The 17,998-nt window shown below is 33.7% G+C and overlaps 1 protein-coding gene across 4 annotated transcripts in view; it reads right to left on the reverse strand.

Moving 5' to 3' along the window:
* Positions 1-17,998, reverse strand: part of PPFIA2 (PTPRF interacting protein alpha 2) — a 389,841-nt gene that overhangs the window by 51,129 nt on the left and 320,714 nt on the right. For all 4 annotated transcript variants that reach the window (XM_064491563.1, XM_064491562.1, XM_031463070.2 and 1 more), the window contains 5 exons: positions 17,547-17,784; positions 15,818-15,847; positions 12,467-12,597; positions 10,075-10,229; positions 3,574-3,667 (listed from right to left, as the gene is read on the reverse strand). In XM_064491563.1, the coding sequence (XP_064347633.1) occupies positions 3,574-3,667; positions 10,075-10,229; positions 12,467-12,597; positions 15,818-15,847; positions 17,547-17,784 (648 nt within the window). The remainder of the gene's footprint in view (positions 1-3,573; positions 3,668-10,074; positions 10,230-12,466; positions 12,598-15,817; positions 15,848-17,546; positions 17,785-17,998) is intronic.

The raw sequence follows: 17,998 nt of genomic DNA on the forward strand, positions 1-17,998 counted from the left end.
TTAGCTTTAGGTTTTAGCCTAAAACATTTGATGGAGAGCTAAGAAAGAGAAATAAGTTCTTGAAGATCAGGATGACAGGTTTATAAAATAGAAGAGGTGAAGTTCTAAGGTTTAGTCTTAGAAATGGGAAAGATGTTCAGTTTGTCTTAAATCAGAAAAGGTGCCTGCCGCCCAATGAAATCAAACAACGGATGCTGGAAAAGATCTCAGATAGCAGTGACACATTGAGGAAACTGTGGAGAATCATAATGTTAATAAGGAGACACATATTGAGAAAAAGTGACTCAAATCCTCAAAGATTTGGCAAACTATACCCCAAGGCTACAGAAAAATTGGTCAAATTTTAAACGGGAAGGCCAGGCAAATTAATGTGAAGTATTCAAAGAATTGCAAGATGCGTTTCAGTTTGACATAATTACTGTAGGTATTAACTGTATTCTACATTAGTCTGCTGAAGAAATTTATGGAGTTGAAGCTTTAAAAAAATGACAGCAAAGATAAGAGGTGGTAAAAACGAACCTGGCAGAACAACAGTGGATTGACTTTAGGCCTTAAGGTTAGATGTTGTTCTGATGGAAGAATAGCACCTGCCTGATGATATACAACTCAGAAAGATAATACTCAACTCAAGAAGTTTTAGAACAGTGAGTGCTTTAGCAGATTCAGCATTGTTGATTTCCTATTTCTCATCATAGGACAATAGCTAGAAATGTAAGAAAAACAAATGTCTGCACCAGAAAGCAAAGTAAAAGTAGAACAAAGCAGGAACACACATCTAGTAAGATGTTCTAATCTATGCATGTTTAATTTTGCTGGATGGTAAGTTTACCCCAAATTAGACCTTTGTTTGGGACTGCCAGCTTTGCAAATTTCTGAACTTTGCAAGGATCTGGAATGTCTTGAATGCTGCTCTCTGAAACTATTTCCCCCATATGGCTTTTAAAAATGTGTCATAAGTAACTTATTTAAAGAAGATTTCTCCCAATTAAATTTAAAATCACAGATTGTCAATTGTAGACACCTGATATCCTAGTAAAGTTAAAAATAAGATTTTTCTTCAGCTCTGCTATTCCCACAGAGACTAATGAATCACTAGTATGAACTCTGGGATCATGATTATAGGTCTAAATACTATGTCCTGTACACATCATTTGTCTTGGCCAGTGGGTAGAATGTAGAAAAGCAACTGGTAGGAAACCACAGTCATTGCAACTACGCATGTACAACCTATAGTGTTCACCATTTTGAAATAGTTTCCTCCATTTTTTGTGGTTTTTTTTCAATAAAATGTACTTAAATTTTTTTTCCATCTAGAAGGTAGACAATTAAACATGAAATTTGAAAACAGAAAAGAGTATGATTCCTAAAGAAAATTGGAATCGTTTAAATAAAATTTTAAATACTTAAAAAAATTTGAGAACACATGGTTAATGCTTAGTCATAATTAATAATAGGTTTGATAGAAGTAAAATTTGAAACTATATCATTTAAAAATAATTTATCTTGCTTACCTTATAAAACCCAATACATGAAGACACTCCACTCTTTGGTAACCCAGAAGCCAAGGCATGGTGCCACAGAACTTCTGAATAAATGTGAGCACTCATCTGTGTATCTTACAAATAAAGGCTCATACATATGCTTATGGGGCTCTTGCTATGAGATAGTCAGAGAAATACTTCTGACCTTTCATTAATTAACAATGCCTTGCATTGCTGGATCCATTTTAACCCAATACTATTATTCTACAGGAAATAGTTGGGCTAAGAAATGTTAGCCTTTGTTGTATTATAGATTGTGCTTAATATTCTTCTAAATAGTCAAATATTCTCCTTACTACATTTAAAAATTATATTTTGCCAAAACATATTGCAAAACAAAACAATAAAGTCAAGCATAGTAAGACCTTCAAACTAAATCAAACTAAATCCAGAACTAAAATTACTTTCTGACTATAAGGATACTTAGGATTTAAGAAATAATTCCATAAAATTAATATCAAGAGGGTCAATCCAATGGTGTGTAAAGTTAACAATTACAAACTTCAATTCTAAATATACGATTTTGTTAAATCATTGTATAATTGGAGTTTTTAACTTTTGTAGCTGTTAAAAAGGACATTTAACTTGGTCCCACAAACAATAAAAGAACTATGTGAGTTATTGCCTCAATATCAGCTTATATGCAATATGAAAACTGTCCAGGTTGCTATTATTTGTAAATATTTCATTGTGAGAAATATGAGAATTAACTTTTAAGGGAAATAAACCAAGTCCATTAGCCAGGCTGGGTTTGATTATTCTTATCCCTTTAGATGTAAAGTTATCTTAAACAAATTGAAATTCCTTTAGACTTCAAATAAATTTTAGAGTCTATCAAAGGAGAAGATTTCTTTCTCAATACGTAACCATAAAATATAACGTTCATTGATAGGAACAGACAGATTGTGGTAACATTTAAATATATTTTCGAGTTATCAGTAACTTAAGAGGAAATATTTATTAGTATGGAATTTGACTGGGCATGTAATTGTATTCCAGAAATAATGCTTTCAAGGTCATTTCTTCTTTCTGCACAGTATTTCTACCAAATTTGGATATTCGTCTAATTTTAGTAAGTAGAAAATTAATGAAACAATCAGAGTAGTGAACTCTTCCACAACTTCCACAACTTCATTATTAGAAAACATCTGCAAAGCAATTGGGAAGGCAAAATATGAAGTAAATTAATAGCCTAACACAACCACGTGCACGTGTCTGTTACAATGATGACTAGAGCAATGATCACTGTTTCATAGGAAAGAAGGTAAATGTGAAAACTGTAAACACAATGTAATAAATATTTGAGAGGAAGGAAAAGGAGTAACCAGCCAATAGATTCTAGAATAAAGAGAAATTTTTCGGCTTTTAAAGAACATTGTCTAAAGGTTCTATTTCATCATTGAAAATGTTACTATGCATTTAAAAAGTATGTTATTTATGGACCCACTTGCTTTCTAACAGCTGCTAAGACTCCAAGATTGCCAATTTTGCAAGTCATTTAAATGTTCCATATTATATGTGAATGAAAAATACACTGTTTCCTGACAGATGCAAAACAATCTGCTGTGAGCCTAAAATAAGTTTTTATTCAATCAGTCAGAGAAATGTTCCCCTTTTAAATACTCCATTTTAAGAGGAGGTCCTTTAACTATCATGAGAAGAAGCACAAAGTTGGATGGTATATTCTCTTACTTTATCATATCAATTCAGTACTGAAGTTAACATCAAATGGAATATTATATTATTTGTAAGGCTACATTTAAATATTTTAAATACATTTGAGTTTTGAAATAAATGCTTTGATCTTTTAGGAAAAACTGTTTATTTCAACTATGGGCCAAAGATTTTTATTTTAATAGTTAGCCCATCATAGCCATGAAACTGGGGCACTGAACAGTTTTAGGGAACACCAGGACAATATTGGCCTCAGTCTATGGTTTTGTTTCCAATTACTCTCTTTTTAATGCCTCACGAACAATGATAAAAAGCAACTAAAAGTTAGAAAAAAGAGGAAATAAATCTCCAAACCTACTTTTTCTTCAGTCTTCTATCCTTCTCAGCTTGAGTTCCAAGTTTGCCTAACCCCAGGGACTCCTGAGCTGCAGCTTCAGTCTCCATGAAGCCTCCTGTGAAGAAGTAACTATTCATGTTAGGTTGGATACATCGTGCAAATTCTGACATTAAATTCTTAAAAGTTTATAGTATCACACTTTTCTTCTTTTTTTTTTTGCCTGTTTTTGTATTTTCAATTCAACATGCAAACAATGGCATGGGTACATACAAAAACATAAACTGAGAGAATGAAAAAGAAAAAGGTACCTACTGGGATACCATTCAGTCCTATCAGGTAGCAAAGTAATACATGTGGCCTGTATACAGACAGACACTTGAATATATAGTCTGCAAGCTTCAAGGTCTACTTTTCTACTTTTTTTAAAAAAGAAAAATGAGAGCAAGTATCTGTGCAGTATGTGAGATCTTTTTTCAAAGTTTGCAACGATATTGCATATTTAATGGGATAAATGATAGCCCAATGAAGAGAAACTCAGGTACATTTCTTCAATTCCAAGTTGAGAGAATGGAGAAGCATTTATTGAGTTAAACCTTTTCCTATCCTGTTCTGGAACCCTCTTCCGCTTACCAGGCTCACTCCTATATCCCTCAGTACAAATCTGTCTTCCAGAACTTCCTGTGTTCTGGCAGGTTTGATTTTGTTTTGTAATTTTTATAATAATACCTGAAAAAAAAAACTCTAAATCTTATAGCACTGCCCAACAGAAATAAAATGCAAGCCACAAATACAAATTACATATGTAATTTTTAATTTTTTAGTAGCTATATTAAGTGAGAAGAAACAGATGAGATTTATTTTAATAGATTCCATTCAGAATAATTTATTTCATGTTGGCCCTTGAGATACAAATCTGTAGGAATTTCTGGCCAAAACTCACATTGCAAGGTCTCTCCACTTGTCCAGCAGAGTTCCCTGCTGATCAGTAGTTCCATCTTTCCCCCACTTGCTCTCTCTTCTGTATTAATCCACACCACTTGCTTTGATTTTAAGCACGCTAGAATTCATAAATGATTACCTAATTGTTTCATGACTGTCTGTTAGTTTCATGGAGAATGCACCTAGGCACAGTGCCCGGCTTATAATTTAGAAGGCAAAAAAACCCTTTTGAAATGCATTGCTTCTCGTATGCATTTAAAGAAAATTCACAAGAGTAGTTTTAATTTATTTTTTTACTCAAAAATATATGCATTTTTATATATCTGTAATTGGATATTCTGCCTGGATAACTTATATATATATATATATTTTCTTTTCTGCTGTTTCTCATTTTCCCATAGCTTTCCTGTATTTTGATTAGTTCTCCATTCTTGAAAATCTCTTTGTCTTTAATTTTTGTTTCCCTCTTGCAATGTCTGTCAATGGCCTCTTTTCTTTATGCTTACCATTCACTGTTAATTAACATAAGTTAGGGTGGTCATGTGTGCTCTGTTCTTTTTTCTTTACAGTCATTATTATTAGAGCTCTCTGAAGACTTCGGAGAGCTGGTGTTTCCCGGGTAGTAAATGTGTTAAGATCACATGGACCAGATGATTCCCCTAGAAGTAGTAAATGTTTTAACATCACTACCTCTTCACACTCTATTACCATTTTTGTAAGCTGGTAAACTGCCTCCGAAGCCTCATACTTGATTGCTCTGTTTCCTTACTCTCACTTCTGCCTCGATACTTGACCCTGGAACTTAGATAATTTCATTTGTGTGCTGTGTCTTCTTCAAGTTGCTGCCTCCTAATCTCTGCATTTCCAGTCTCTCCACTGCTGGAAAACTTGCCCTTCAATCCTTATCACTCCTTTTGTCTGATAATTTGGTTTCACACTCTGACCCCAGCTAGTACCCACTTCCTAACTAATCATAAAAAAGACCTAGGTTCCTTTCCATCATTTTTCCCTCAGAGTTTGTTCTTTCATGTGGCTTTAGTAGCCTTTTTTCAGAGATAAATTCTACTAGAAACTCGAGCTTTACACACTTAGGTGTTCCTGGTAGAATCAAACATATCCAGGCAAAGAAAAATTAATAATTTGAACTCTCCTGACATTATGCCTGTGTTTTCTTCTTGTTTTCTCAAGTATTATTTCCAATAAAGATCTTTATTCTTGGTTTCTCCAAGAGCTTTGATCTATACTTTGATCAGTATAGCTTCTTTATATCTCCTTAGGTATAAATTTTGTCCGTCTTCCTCAACAGCATTGTAGTCCTTGCTATGCTGCTGATACCGGCTTTGGCTTTGTTTATCTTCTACCTCTGTTGCACTACAGAGTAAAACAGAATTGCTAAGAGCTCAGCAATCTTCCCAGGTCTGTAATGTGATCCTGAATAACTATTCCTATTTTCTGACTTAGATGGAGTTGATAAGAACGTAATTGTAACTGATTCCCTTCTCATCTATTCTGACATCGGGGCACACAGTCACTGAAAATAGGTAAAAAAACTAAGTTTCTATAAGGCTCTATATTTCTTTACACTTTATATACTGTTTTCCCTGATTTTGCCTGAATACTGTTAGAAAATTCTTAATGAGTCAGTAATTCTTCATCAAAGTTAAACATAAAATAAAGACGAAAATCTATGCACAAAGGCAATTAAATACATTTTTAAAAGGAAAAATAAATTATAGAGCCTAAGGTGAGCATGTGTTGAATAAGAATAAGTGAAATGATTACTATGTTAGCAAATAAATATTTAAAAATAACTACCCATACTATTATAAATTACACTATAATGTATTGAAAATGACAAATAATTTGGTAAGACTATATGCAGTTGTCAAATAAAATGACACAAATTTTAAAACTGTCTTGGCATGTACATTTTATATCCCCCAAATAATAATCTTCTCTTTTCTTTCCTCATGCAATAATATTTTTTTATAGCCTAGGGGGTTCCTCTCCTGAGAAATATAAATCCAGGGAGGATTTAATTCTGCTGAGTAACACTCAATCACACAACTGACTGCCCATGTGTCATACACATTGGTTTCCAATGGCTTCTAATGTTTTGTATGGGTTTCACACTGTTGGGAAAGATATTTTTGAATAATACAGCAGTTGTAAATCTGGAAATATAAATATTATTTCAGGAAATTCTTGTGGTGCCCTTGCAGGAAACTAAGTCTGGGGGTAAATAACCACTTCTTTGAGAAGCCAAAGGGAGTGCTAAGAAATTTGTATCATTCTGTTCATCTGTTGTTACCATTGGAGGTAGGAACTAAATCCTTTTCCCCTCTAATTTAACTCTAGTTATAAATTAAATAGAAGGAGAAAATAAAAGCTATATACGACAAACTTACAGCCAGCATAGTACTCAACAGTGAAACACTCAAAAGCTTCCCACTAAAATCTGGGACAAGACAAGGATGCCCACTATCAACACTCCTATTCAACATCGTCTTGAAAGTCCTAGCCACAGCAATCAGGCAAGAGAGAGAAATAAAAGGGACCCAAATTGGAAAAGAAGAGGTAGAAGTGTCACTATATGCAGATGACATGTTACTATATATAGAAAACCCTAAAAGGTCCACACAAAAACTACTAGAGCTGATTGAAGAATTCAGCAAGGTAGCAGGTTACAAGATTAATGTTCAAAAATCAGTTGCATTTCTTTACACTAACGATGAATCAACAGAAACAGAAAGTAAAGAAACAATCCCCTTTAAAACAGCACCCAAAGTAATAAAATACCTAAGAATAAATCTAACTAAGAGGGTGAAAGAATTATACACAGAAAACTATAAAACATTGATAAAGGAAATTAAAGAAGACTTTAAAAAATGGAAAGCTATCCCATGCTCTTGGATTGGAAGAATCAATATAGTTAAAATGGTCACACTGCCCAAGGCAATCTACAGATTTAATGCAATCCCTATCAAATTACCCAGGACATATTTCACAGAACTAGAACAAATCATAATACAGTTTATATGGAGCCATCAAAGACCTAGAATTACTAGACCAAAGCATTACTGAAGAGAAAGAAAGAGGCTGGAGGAATAACTCTCCCTGACTTCAGACAACACTATAGAGCTACAGTCATCAAGACAGCATGGTATTGACAAAAACAGACACACAGACCAATGCAACAGAACAGAGAGCCCAGAAATGAACCCACAATCTTTGGTCAACTAATCTTCGACAAAGGAGGCAAGAATATACAATGGAATAAAGACAGTCTCTTCAGCAAATGGTGTTGGGAAAACTGGACAGCAGCATGTAAAGCAATGAAGCTAGAACACTAGAACACTCTCTTACACCATACACAAAAATAAACTCAAAATGGATCAAAGACTTAAACATAAGACAAGATACAATAAACCTCCTAGAAGAAAATATAGGCAAAACATTATCTGACATACATCTCAAAAATGTTCTCCTAGAACAGTCTACCCAAGCAATAGAAATAAAAGCAAGAATAAACAAATGGGACCTAATGAAACTTACAAGCTTCTGCACAGCAAAGGAAACCATAAGGAAAACAAGAAGACAACCTACGGAATGGGAGAAAATGTTTGCAAATGAAATCGACAAAGGCTTGATCTCCAGAATATATAAGCAGCTCATACGACTCAATAAGAAAAAAATAAACAACCCAATCCAAAAATGGGCAGAAGACCTAAACGAGCAATTCTCCAAGGAAGAAATACAAATGATCAAAAGGCAAGTGAAAAAATGCTCAATATCACTAATTATCAGAGAAATGCAAATCAAAACTACAATGAGGTATCACCTCACACCAGTCAGAATGGCCATCATTCAAAAATCCACAAATGACAAATGCTGGAGAGGCTGTGGAGAAAAGGGAACCCTCCTTCGCTGCTGGTGGGAATGCAGTTTGGTGCAGCCACTGTGGAAAACAGTACAGAGATTCCTCAAAAGACTAGGAATAAACTTACCATATGACTTAGGAATCCCGCTCCTAGGCATATATCCAGAAGGAACCCTACTTCAGGATGACACCTGCACCCCAATGTTCATAGCAGCACTATTTACAATAGCCAAGACATGGAGACAGCCTAAATGTCCATCAATGGATGACTGGATAAAGAAGAGGTGCTATATTTATACAATGGAATACTACTCAGCCATAAAAACCGACAACATAATGCCATTTGCAGCAACATGGATGCTCCTGGAGAATGTCATTCTAAGTGAAGTAAGCCAGAAAGAGAAAGAAAAATACCATATGAGATCGCTCATATGTGGAATCTAAAATAAAACAAACAAACAAACAAATCATAAATACAAAACAGAAACAGACTCATAGACATAGAATTCAAACTTGTGGTTGCCAAGTGGGTGGGGGTTGGGAAGGGATAGACTGGGATTTCAAAATGTAGAATAGATAAACAAGATTATATTGTATAGCACAGGGAAATATATACAAGATCTTATGGTAGATCACAGAGAAAAAAATGTGACAGTGAATATATGCATGTTCATGTGTAACTGAAAAATTGTGCTCTACACTGCAATTGTAAAATGATTATAAATCAATACAAAATGTTAAAAATAAATAAATAAATAGAAGGAGAAGAGGAGGGAAAATGAAGATGCAATCACAAATAACCAAGATGATGAAAAGAGATTTCAGGAGGAAAAATAAATATGTAGGAAGACACCAAAAAAAAAAAAAAAAAAAAAGGGTGGGGTCTTAATATCATCATTTCAGGAAACTTACTTCACATATTCTTTTTGTTTTAGACTATATATTGATATATATTTATCTGTATATTCATCCATCCATCTATCCATTTATCTGTCAACCTACTGATGTATTTATATATTTACCTAGGGTTATTTCAAATGTACTGATCTATATTTGTATTCAATTAACCTATGATTAATTCTAACACAATCCCTGTTGCCCTATTCCTTCCTCTGTCCCCCCACCAACATGCTATAGTTTGTTAGTGGAAAGTTGTGATAGTGTAAAACAAAGAAATCTTGTCTTTTACATTTTAAGTACTTCATATTATAATGCTTTGACCTAAAAATATATTTTTTAAATTTTTTGTGGGTTTATGAATTTTTTCAACAGAAAAGCTTTTAAATTCACATAGCTAAGCTCTCATACACATCTATGCAGTACACTCAATGGTTTTAAGCTAGTTTTGAAACATAGCCCTATGATGAATGTTTCAGCTCTGCAAATTACTAATATATTATTTACTCATCAATAATTAAGGATGACAGTAATGACACTGGACTCAGAGGGTCCTTATGTCTATCGCAGTGTTAACATTAAATGAATTCTAGTACTGTTATTAACAGAGAAGTCAAAAGGACCAAAAGTTTTACAATATTCTTCCTTGAAACTTCTGTCAAGCATTATTTAGCTACGTTGGATTTAAAAAGCTGATTAAAATAGAAAATTTGTCAGCTAGGAAAAAAAATGAAATGAAAAACAGATGGATACTAAAAAGTGCGGAATATGAGTGGCAGTGGGAAGTCAAACAGAAGCACACTTACGGAGTTGCCCGAGTCGAGCTTTTTCTTTTTTACCAAACAAACGTCCTATTGAAGACTTGATTCCTTTCTTCTTGGGAGCTTTGTGAAGAGAGTCTTGGCTGCTGTTGGCACTGCCAAGCCCAAGGCTTTCGGGCTCAAGGGAGGCAGATAAACTACTGCAAAACATAAAAGAGGGCAAAATGCTTGCTTTGATGCAACATCCACAAGGTACACAAGACTTAATTCCTTTATAAAACTACAAAAAGAGGAATAAGTAGACTCTGAATGTTATTTTCTCCTTTTCTTCCCAGGTTTCTTCTTAAGCATATTCAAGTATGATTTCCTTATCCTGAGGGAACTGAGCTCCCAAATTTTCTCTAGAAAAATTTCTATTTTCTTCCAAATAATTTTTCCCTTACTTTTTGTACAATCTCAAACTAATCAATGGGCATAAGTTGGTTTATTAAGTACATGTTAAATGACCTTCTATAATTTAGCCCTTGACCCTTTACCTTTTTCTTTTTTTTTTTTTTTGAAGTTTTTTATTGAAGTGTAGTTGATTTACAATGTTAGTTTCAGGTGTACAGCAAAGTGATTCAGTTACATATATACATACATATATATTTTTTCTTTTCATATTTTTTTCATTGTATGTTATTACAAGAAATTGAATACAGTTACCTGTGCTATATACAGTAGGTCCTTGCTGTTTATCTATTTTATATATAGTGATGTGTATCTGTTAATCCCAAATTCTTAATTTATCCCTCCCCCGCCCTTCCCCATTTGGTAACCATAGTTTGTTTTCTATGCCCGTGAATCTATTTTTGATTTGTAAATAAGGTTTATATCATTTTTTTAAAGATTTCACATATAAGTGATATTATATGGTATCTGTCTTTCTCTGTCTGACTTACTTCATTTAATATGATAATCTCTAGTTTCATCCATGTTGCTGCAAATGGCATTATTTTATTCTTTTTTATGGATCTGAGCATAACGACCTATGACAATAAATTTAATTATAACTAAGAAAGTTTATGCTTCTATTCTAGGTCATGGTTTTACTGGATTTTTCTCTAGCCATCTTTCTCTCTCTCAGTTTTGGGGCATAATTCATTGAATTTTAAATTACCTGGGTGGGATTTTGAAGAAACAAATCATATACCCCAGCAAATCACTGCATATTTTTTCTTACAGTTCTCAGGGGTTTTTTTGTGTGGGTTTTTTTTTTTTTTTTTTTGCATCCCTGGGTGGGCACAATCAGGTATTCTTTTAAGAACATGATAAGTTGAAATGACTTCCAGTTTGATTTAGTTTCTATTCCCTGCTGAATGTGTTTGACACTGTACTAATAGGACAAGTTCAATGATGTTACTGTTAGTTTTTTTTTTAACAGCTGTTACTTTGACAATATCATGATGAATTATTTGACTTTACTTAATTAATCTGAGTTCACATTCTCTAAACTCCAAAAGCTACTGCTTTTCCTATGTTACAATATAATTTACTCTTTTTTTTTTGAGAGTGGAGGAAGTATATATTTTGAAGCTAGAATAACCTTTTTTTCGCATTAGAAATCAAAAATAAACAAAACAGAAAGAAAAAATGTCTGCTGGAACAGAAAACTCAGCTTGCAAAAACGTTTGTTGTAAAACATACTTTTTAGAAGATAGAGTCTTACTTAAAGTATTAATCATTAAGTCATTATGTTATATCAGTTATGTGTTCAGAGAGGTTGTAATTGATGACAGTGGACAAACATACATTTAAGATGTAAATTGCATGTTTAGATATATTTATGCCATTAATTACTACAGAGATCTGCTTCAGTTTTTTTTAGACAGTATGAAGAATTGCTATGACCAATGGGGTATTTCCCCACGTAAATTCATCTTTTCTTTGAATATTCTGGTGAATGTGTTTTTCCTTTCCAAGGAAGAGTTGTCAGCTGGCAACAGCAGCACCCGTAGGGTGACGGACACACATGTCTGTTTAAAGTAGTTGGGGTGGAATCATAAACTTTTCAGACCTTAATTATCCTTACCCTAGAAGTCAAATTTATTTAGAATCCCTTTAGTTTTTTGTGACTATTCCTAATAAGTCCTTCCTGTAGCCTGACTCCATTTTAATAGGAAATACCTGCTAAAAATAGAAAAGGTATATTAGCTAGTAACAAGACCATAAATATACAGTTAATTTTGAAACTAAGAAATTTGATCTCCGAATGAAAATTTTTTTTTCACCAGTGATACTGTGGAGAGACAGCAGGACAATAAATATCCTAATGGAGAATTATAGCTCAAGTTAAAATTTTTATATAAATGTTTAAGCAGTCTATTTGGTAACACTGAAAAGAAGAATAGTTTTGGAAGGAGAATATACAATGCGCAGTGTGCTGGAAGAGCCGTACCTCCGAGCCTCATTGTGGTAGGAAGAAGGGAGGGTGTGAGTCATCCTGACGGCTCTAGGGGTAGGGGGAGGAGAAGTTTCACATTTAATTGTTGCTTTATCCTCCCGACCATCTTCTTCTACTACTGCAATCTAGAAGCAAAAACAATACCTTCAGATGAACTCTTTCTAAATTTCAACTGAAAATGATGAAAATGGAGAATCATTACAGCAAAGCTATTTGAGTAATTGTAATAAAAATAAAACAAGAGACATGAGGGTGTATAGGTCTTTCATATATAAATTCACATTACTAAACAGCGTGAATTTCATAACTGTTTAAAACTGAATACACTGCAGTTTAAATACAGACCCCCCACACACACATAAGGACTGACTACACAACAATATTATTTAAGAGTAAATAAACATCACAGATCAATATCCAACGACTATGATTCACGCTACCTTGGTATCCATTTCAATATATTAGAATGTAAACACTTTACAAAAAGTTATTGAACACATAATGGAGCTAATTCACTAAAAATTGCCAATCTAGGTTATCATAACATGAACAATTTTTAAGTGGGAGATTTTTGAACTGAGAAGTTGACAAAATATAACTTTATCAGATAAAGTATTTTAAATCAGGCTAATTAAATGTGTTTCAAGATGTTTAAAAAAGTTGCAGTTTATAGGGAAAAAGTCTTTAATTTTACAGTGAGAATAATAAAAGGTAAGAACATAATGTCTGCAAACTTTTTCATTTTACTACCTCTCATGGGCAAATTAACAAAGGCACACAAAACACCATTAAAAGACTGGATAGAAAGGATTCTTTTACAGAATTTAATTCAGAGTCCAGAACAATTCAGGATACCATAAATTTTGTCAGGGGTAGACATGTAGAACTATATTAAAATAAGACTTTTCAACAATCAAGTTGATTGTACAATCAATAAAGATATTTTTAAAAACAACACTGCATTTTTTTTCATAGCATCATTGTGCATTTGTATATATACATAAGTATGTGTATGTATATATATATAGAGAGAGAGATTGTGGAAAGCATAGCTTAAAGATATATGGTTCTAGAAGTTCTGATGAAAAAGTTCTATGGTTATAGAAAAGTTATATGGTTATAGCTAAAAATTTTAAGCTGTGTTCTCGTCTTACGTTTTCACAGCTTCTTGTGTGCTTCTATATTAAGCTGTTTGGCATAAATGTGTTTATATATGATAAAGACTTCACGCCTTGAAGAAACTTAATGAAATTGTTTTTCTGGGCTCTTGTCGTTCCAGCTTAGATTACTTTTAAAATCTTATGCAGGCATCTTAATAGGATCTTCTCTCTCCATTTCAATTAGCATAATGCCACCAGAAGAATATTTTTCAAGAACTGCTTTCAGCAGGTCAACACTATGGAAAACCCCTTCTAAGCTCACATCTTATCTAAATTCATAAAGTGTGTTTGTAACTCTTCCTAATATGTACTTATATTTTCACAGTTCCATGATCTAACCATGATTGTTTTCCACAATTGTTTCTGCTAGGCTCAATTACTTCTGTTTCCAGATTTTTTTTTTCCTGAAACACCCTCTTCTAAAATGCCCTCCTGTCTCCACACTGCCAGTCATATTAGGCCAACTTTCAAAACAACGGCTCTTTAAAAAAATCATACACAAACCATTTCTCTGAACCATTTCTTAGAGCTCACCCTATATAAACAAAGTAGAGGAGAAAGACTTTGGAATCAGAGATGGATGTGAATCCTGGCTTCTTTTATTTGTTGAACAATATGTGCTAATTACTTACCTGATCTAAGATTAAATTTCCTCAACAGTAAAATGGAAGTGATAATGCTTAGTTTAATGTGTTCTTTTGAAGTGCAAATAAAATCATGCATGTAACTCCTTACCCTGATATACAACAAATTTTAGTTTGTGATCTTCTTTCCGTGACCTACCTTTCTTACCAATCATCTATTTACTCCCTTAATTCCCTGAGGCTATATTTCTGCACAGGACTTTTCTTTTTGATTTTTTTTCTTACACTCACTGAAATACTTTTACATCATCTACTCATATTTATTTCTATATTCCAAGTCTAATCCTTTTAAGTGGTGGAGGAAGTCAAAGACAAATAATAACAACATTATACATGGTAAATTTGACAGTTGAGAACTAACTAGTAGTGTCAGGAAGATACTAAAAGAAGATAGACGGTGGCTCAGGGAAAGAAAAAGAAAATTTAAATGATCTAGGTCATGTAGGCATAATATGAATTCCCTTAATTTATAAAGAAAATATTCTCTCATTCCAGAAGTTGGGCATAGGCTGACTACCACACTTTGAAGATGCTGAAAAATGGACTGATGCATTGGATAGTAGGTTGAATCTTTGAAATCTTTCCCATCTGATATCCCATGAGTCTGAGCTCTGCAGTTCTCAATTATCTAACATGTCATTTTGTGAATCAGAATTGCAGTCCATTTTGTTTCCCATATCCAGTATTTGTTCTCTTGGCTTAATTCCAGGCAGGAAAAGCAGTATATTAATTATATTTTCTGTATTTTTGATGCTGTGGCACCTGGGGCCATGGAAACATAGGCGATAATGCCCCTCCAATAGCTAGCTAATTCATAGAGGTAGCACACTACTTTCCTTGAGTGTGCCTTCCATGTGCAAAGCAACCAGTCTGGACAAGTACTTCAAACCGTCTTCTCTATCTGGCTCTCAGCACTCCAGGAGGCAATATTCCTCTGCCTTAATCATTCCAGGCCAGGTATCAGACAACTAGAGAAAGCCCCTATATACTAGGACCCACTAAAATTGTTCGAACTAGCTAATCTTAAGTGTTTACCAAGCCTTTTCTTTCCCACAACAAAAAGGATTCCCACCCATGTTTTTCCCTTACTCTTTCTGCCTCCTGACCCACCCTGGTTCTTCCCCTTGGCCTGGCCTAGCATGGCATGCCCCTCCTCTTGGGAAGCATGAGTAAAAGGTATGGTTTAGTTAGTAGTTGTTTCTTGATCTGTTGGTCTCACATATCTGAACAGTGGTAAAACCTACATTTTAAAACAAGCAGCACTGTTCATGTATTGACAGTAAATAAATTCTACCAACAGAGGTCTAAGAATTTTGTGGAAAATCAGGACATTTAGTCCCCATAGTCTAATCATTAATCTAGAAAGCAAAAACAATTTTATTTTGAGACAGTAGCTCTTACGATCATATTTAAACAATTCAAAAACACTTAAATTCTTTTTTATGTTAACACAATGCTTCAGTTAGAGGAAATACACTTTTAAAGCTTTCATAGAGAAAACAATATTCAATTAATAATCATGTAAAAGAAATGTACAGTACCTTTCTCCGATGTTTCCTTAGATCACTTGGCTGTGATTGGCAGTAATAAAAGCAACATAAAACAGAACTAATTAATGATTACCGTTTGACCATTTTACAAGTTTAAATAGTATCTATAATGTAACTTTCTCTCTTTTTCCACTCCATTATTTTCTAAATAAATGTCTTTTAACCATTGTAAAAGCATTCCTCCAGGGAGTTATTTTAGAGAGGAAACTTTCTAGATGGCATGGGTTGGGGCAGGTCTTAATGATGGGATCATGTGTACATGAGATGTGAAACATGGATCTTAAGGAATACAGAGCTCATAAGGAGTGAGGGAGCCAGAGATACATATGGGACTATAATATATCCTCCTAAGAATATATAGACGGGAGTGAAGAAGATCATGTGTAAATGAAGATCCAGTGCATGTGTATATAGTTTATAAACACTTTCTTTTAAATCATCTATGCAGGGCCCTGGGCCTCCTTTGGGCAGATATGCTGTTTGATATCTCTCTCTCTCTCACACACACACATATGCATACACACACACACACACAAACACACACACACAGATGTAGGCTTTGTGACACTTTTTATAACAGCTTCACAGCCTCCTGACCAGAAACACTATATACACTTCATACTCCACTCTAGTATTACTAATTTCCCTTCCATTTGTTATATTTGTGCTAGATTTTTTAGTGTATAAAGTATTGTTTGACCTATTTTAAATTTAATTAATCTCTATCCCTAAACTTTTATTTTTAATTGGAATTTTAGTTTCAATAATAATAGTTTTAATACTCATTACAAAAACATAGAATTTTACCTCCATAACAGTTTAGAACATTTAAACCTTCATTACTGTTGTCATTTCAACATATTTCCAAGTAATCACAGAAAAAAAAACACCCCAGAATAGTATATGCTTTTCAGTTAGTGAATTTGAAGAAAAATCCAGTTCCACTTTACTAGCTGTGTTGAACATGGACAATTAACTTATACTTTCAACATTTCAGTTACCTCTGCTCTCTACTGAGATAATGCCCTAAGATTTTCAAGTGTTATCATGAGAATCAAATAACTAAACATTATAGCATTCAGTAGTCATCTCACACATATTTTCTAGAAGTTTTTCTATATTAATTTTTTAGCAAGGAGCACTTTGATTTTTTTCTCTATTATATTAAGGGTACTTCTTAATTTAGATTTCCAACTTTTAATCCCAAATGAAGATAAATAAAATAAAGAATAAAGAAGGATGAAAATGTTGACATGAAATTACAAAACACGACTGGGAAATTGCTACTGTTGTTGATAGCTCTTCTTCTAAAATTATATTATGTATATTATAAAATTATACCATTCTGCTTTGGTATGTTGAAGCAATTATTATAGATACTTCTTATATTTCATTTGTGTTAAAAAAGTCCAGTCCAAATTTATTTCATCAAGATATCATCAGTAAAAACGTGCTTAATGGTTTAGGTAAGTGAGATTTCTGACGTGATATTTAGATCTGCTCTTTTATTTATTACGTGACCTTGGGAAGTTCTACCTATGTAGGCTACATTTCCTCATCTCATAGCGCGATTATTATTTGTACCCACCGCACAGGGTTGTTGACAAAAAAAGAAAACAAAACACACAGAAAGCTTTTAGACTAGAATAAACATCCAATACATTTTAGGGAATGTAGTATTAAAACTAATGGGGGCAACGGGTCGCTGGACATATCATACCAGTGTCATGACTCCCATCCGATCCATTTCCCGGGCAGGACTTCGAGGGGTGAGCTTTGGCGTTGAGTGTCCACTCGGGGGAGATGAACTGGCCAGCGAAGAAGCTGTAACCGAGGCAGTGATGGAGGTACCTGGGTGGACCCTCGCTAAATTCAGGCCTTCCAGACTCACACTAGCCACTCTATTCTCAATTTCTTCAGCACGTAATTCTGTAGATTCTTTTTCTTCCTGAATTAGCCTGAAAGATACAGTTTAATTTTGATACATTATACACTGTTATAATGTTAATTGGAAATCACAAAATAAATAAATAAATGTTTCGCAAACATTTTATATCAAATCTAATATTTTCTTTTTTTTTCTCTAGGTAATATAACTTTCAATAAATTCCAGAGGCTTCTTGGCTGAAATTTAGAAAATCCTTCTTTTCAAATGATATATAATTCCTCCCC

Source organism: Camelus dromedarius, chromosome 11, assembly GCF_036321535.1.
Source record: "Camelus dromedarius isolate mCamDro1 chromosome 11, mCamDro1.pat, whole genome shotgun sequence".
NCBI lineage: Eukaryota > Metazoa > Chordata > Mammalia > Artiodactyla > Camelidae > Camelus > Camelus dromedarius.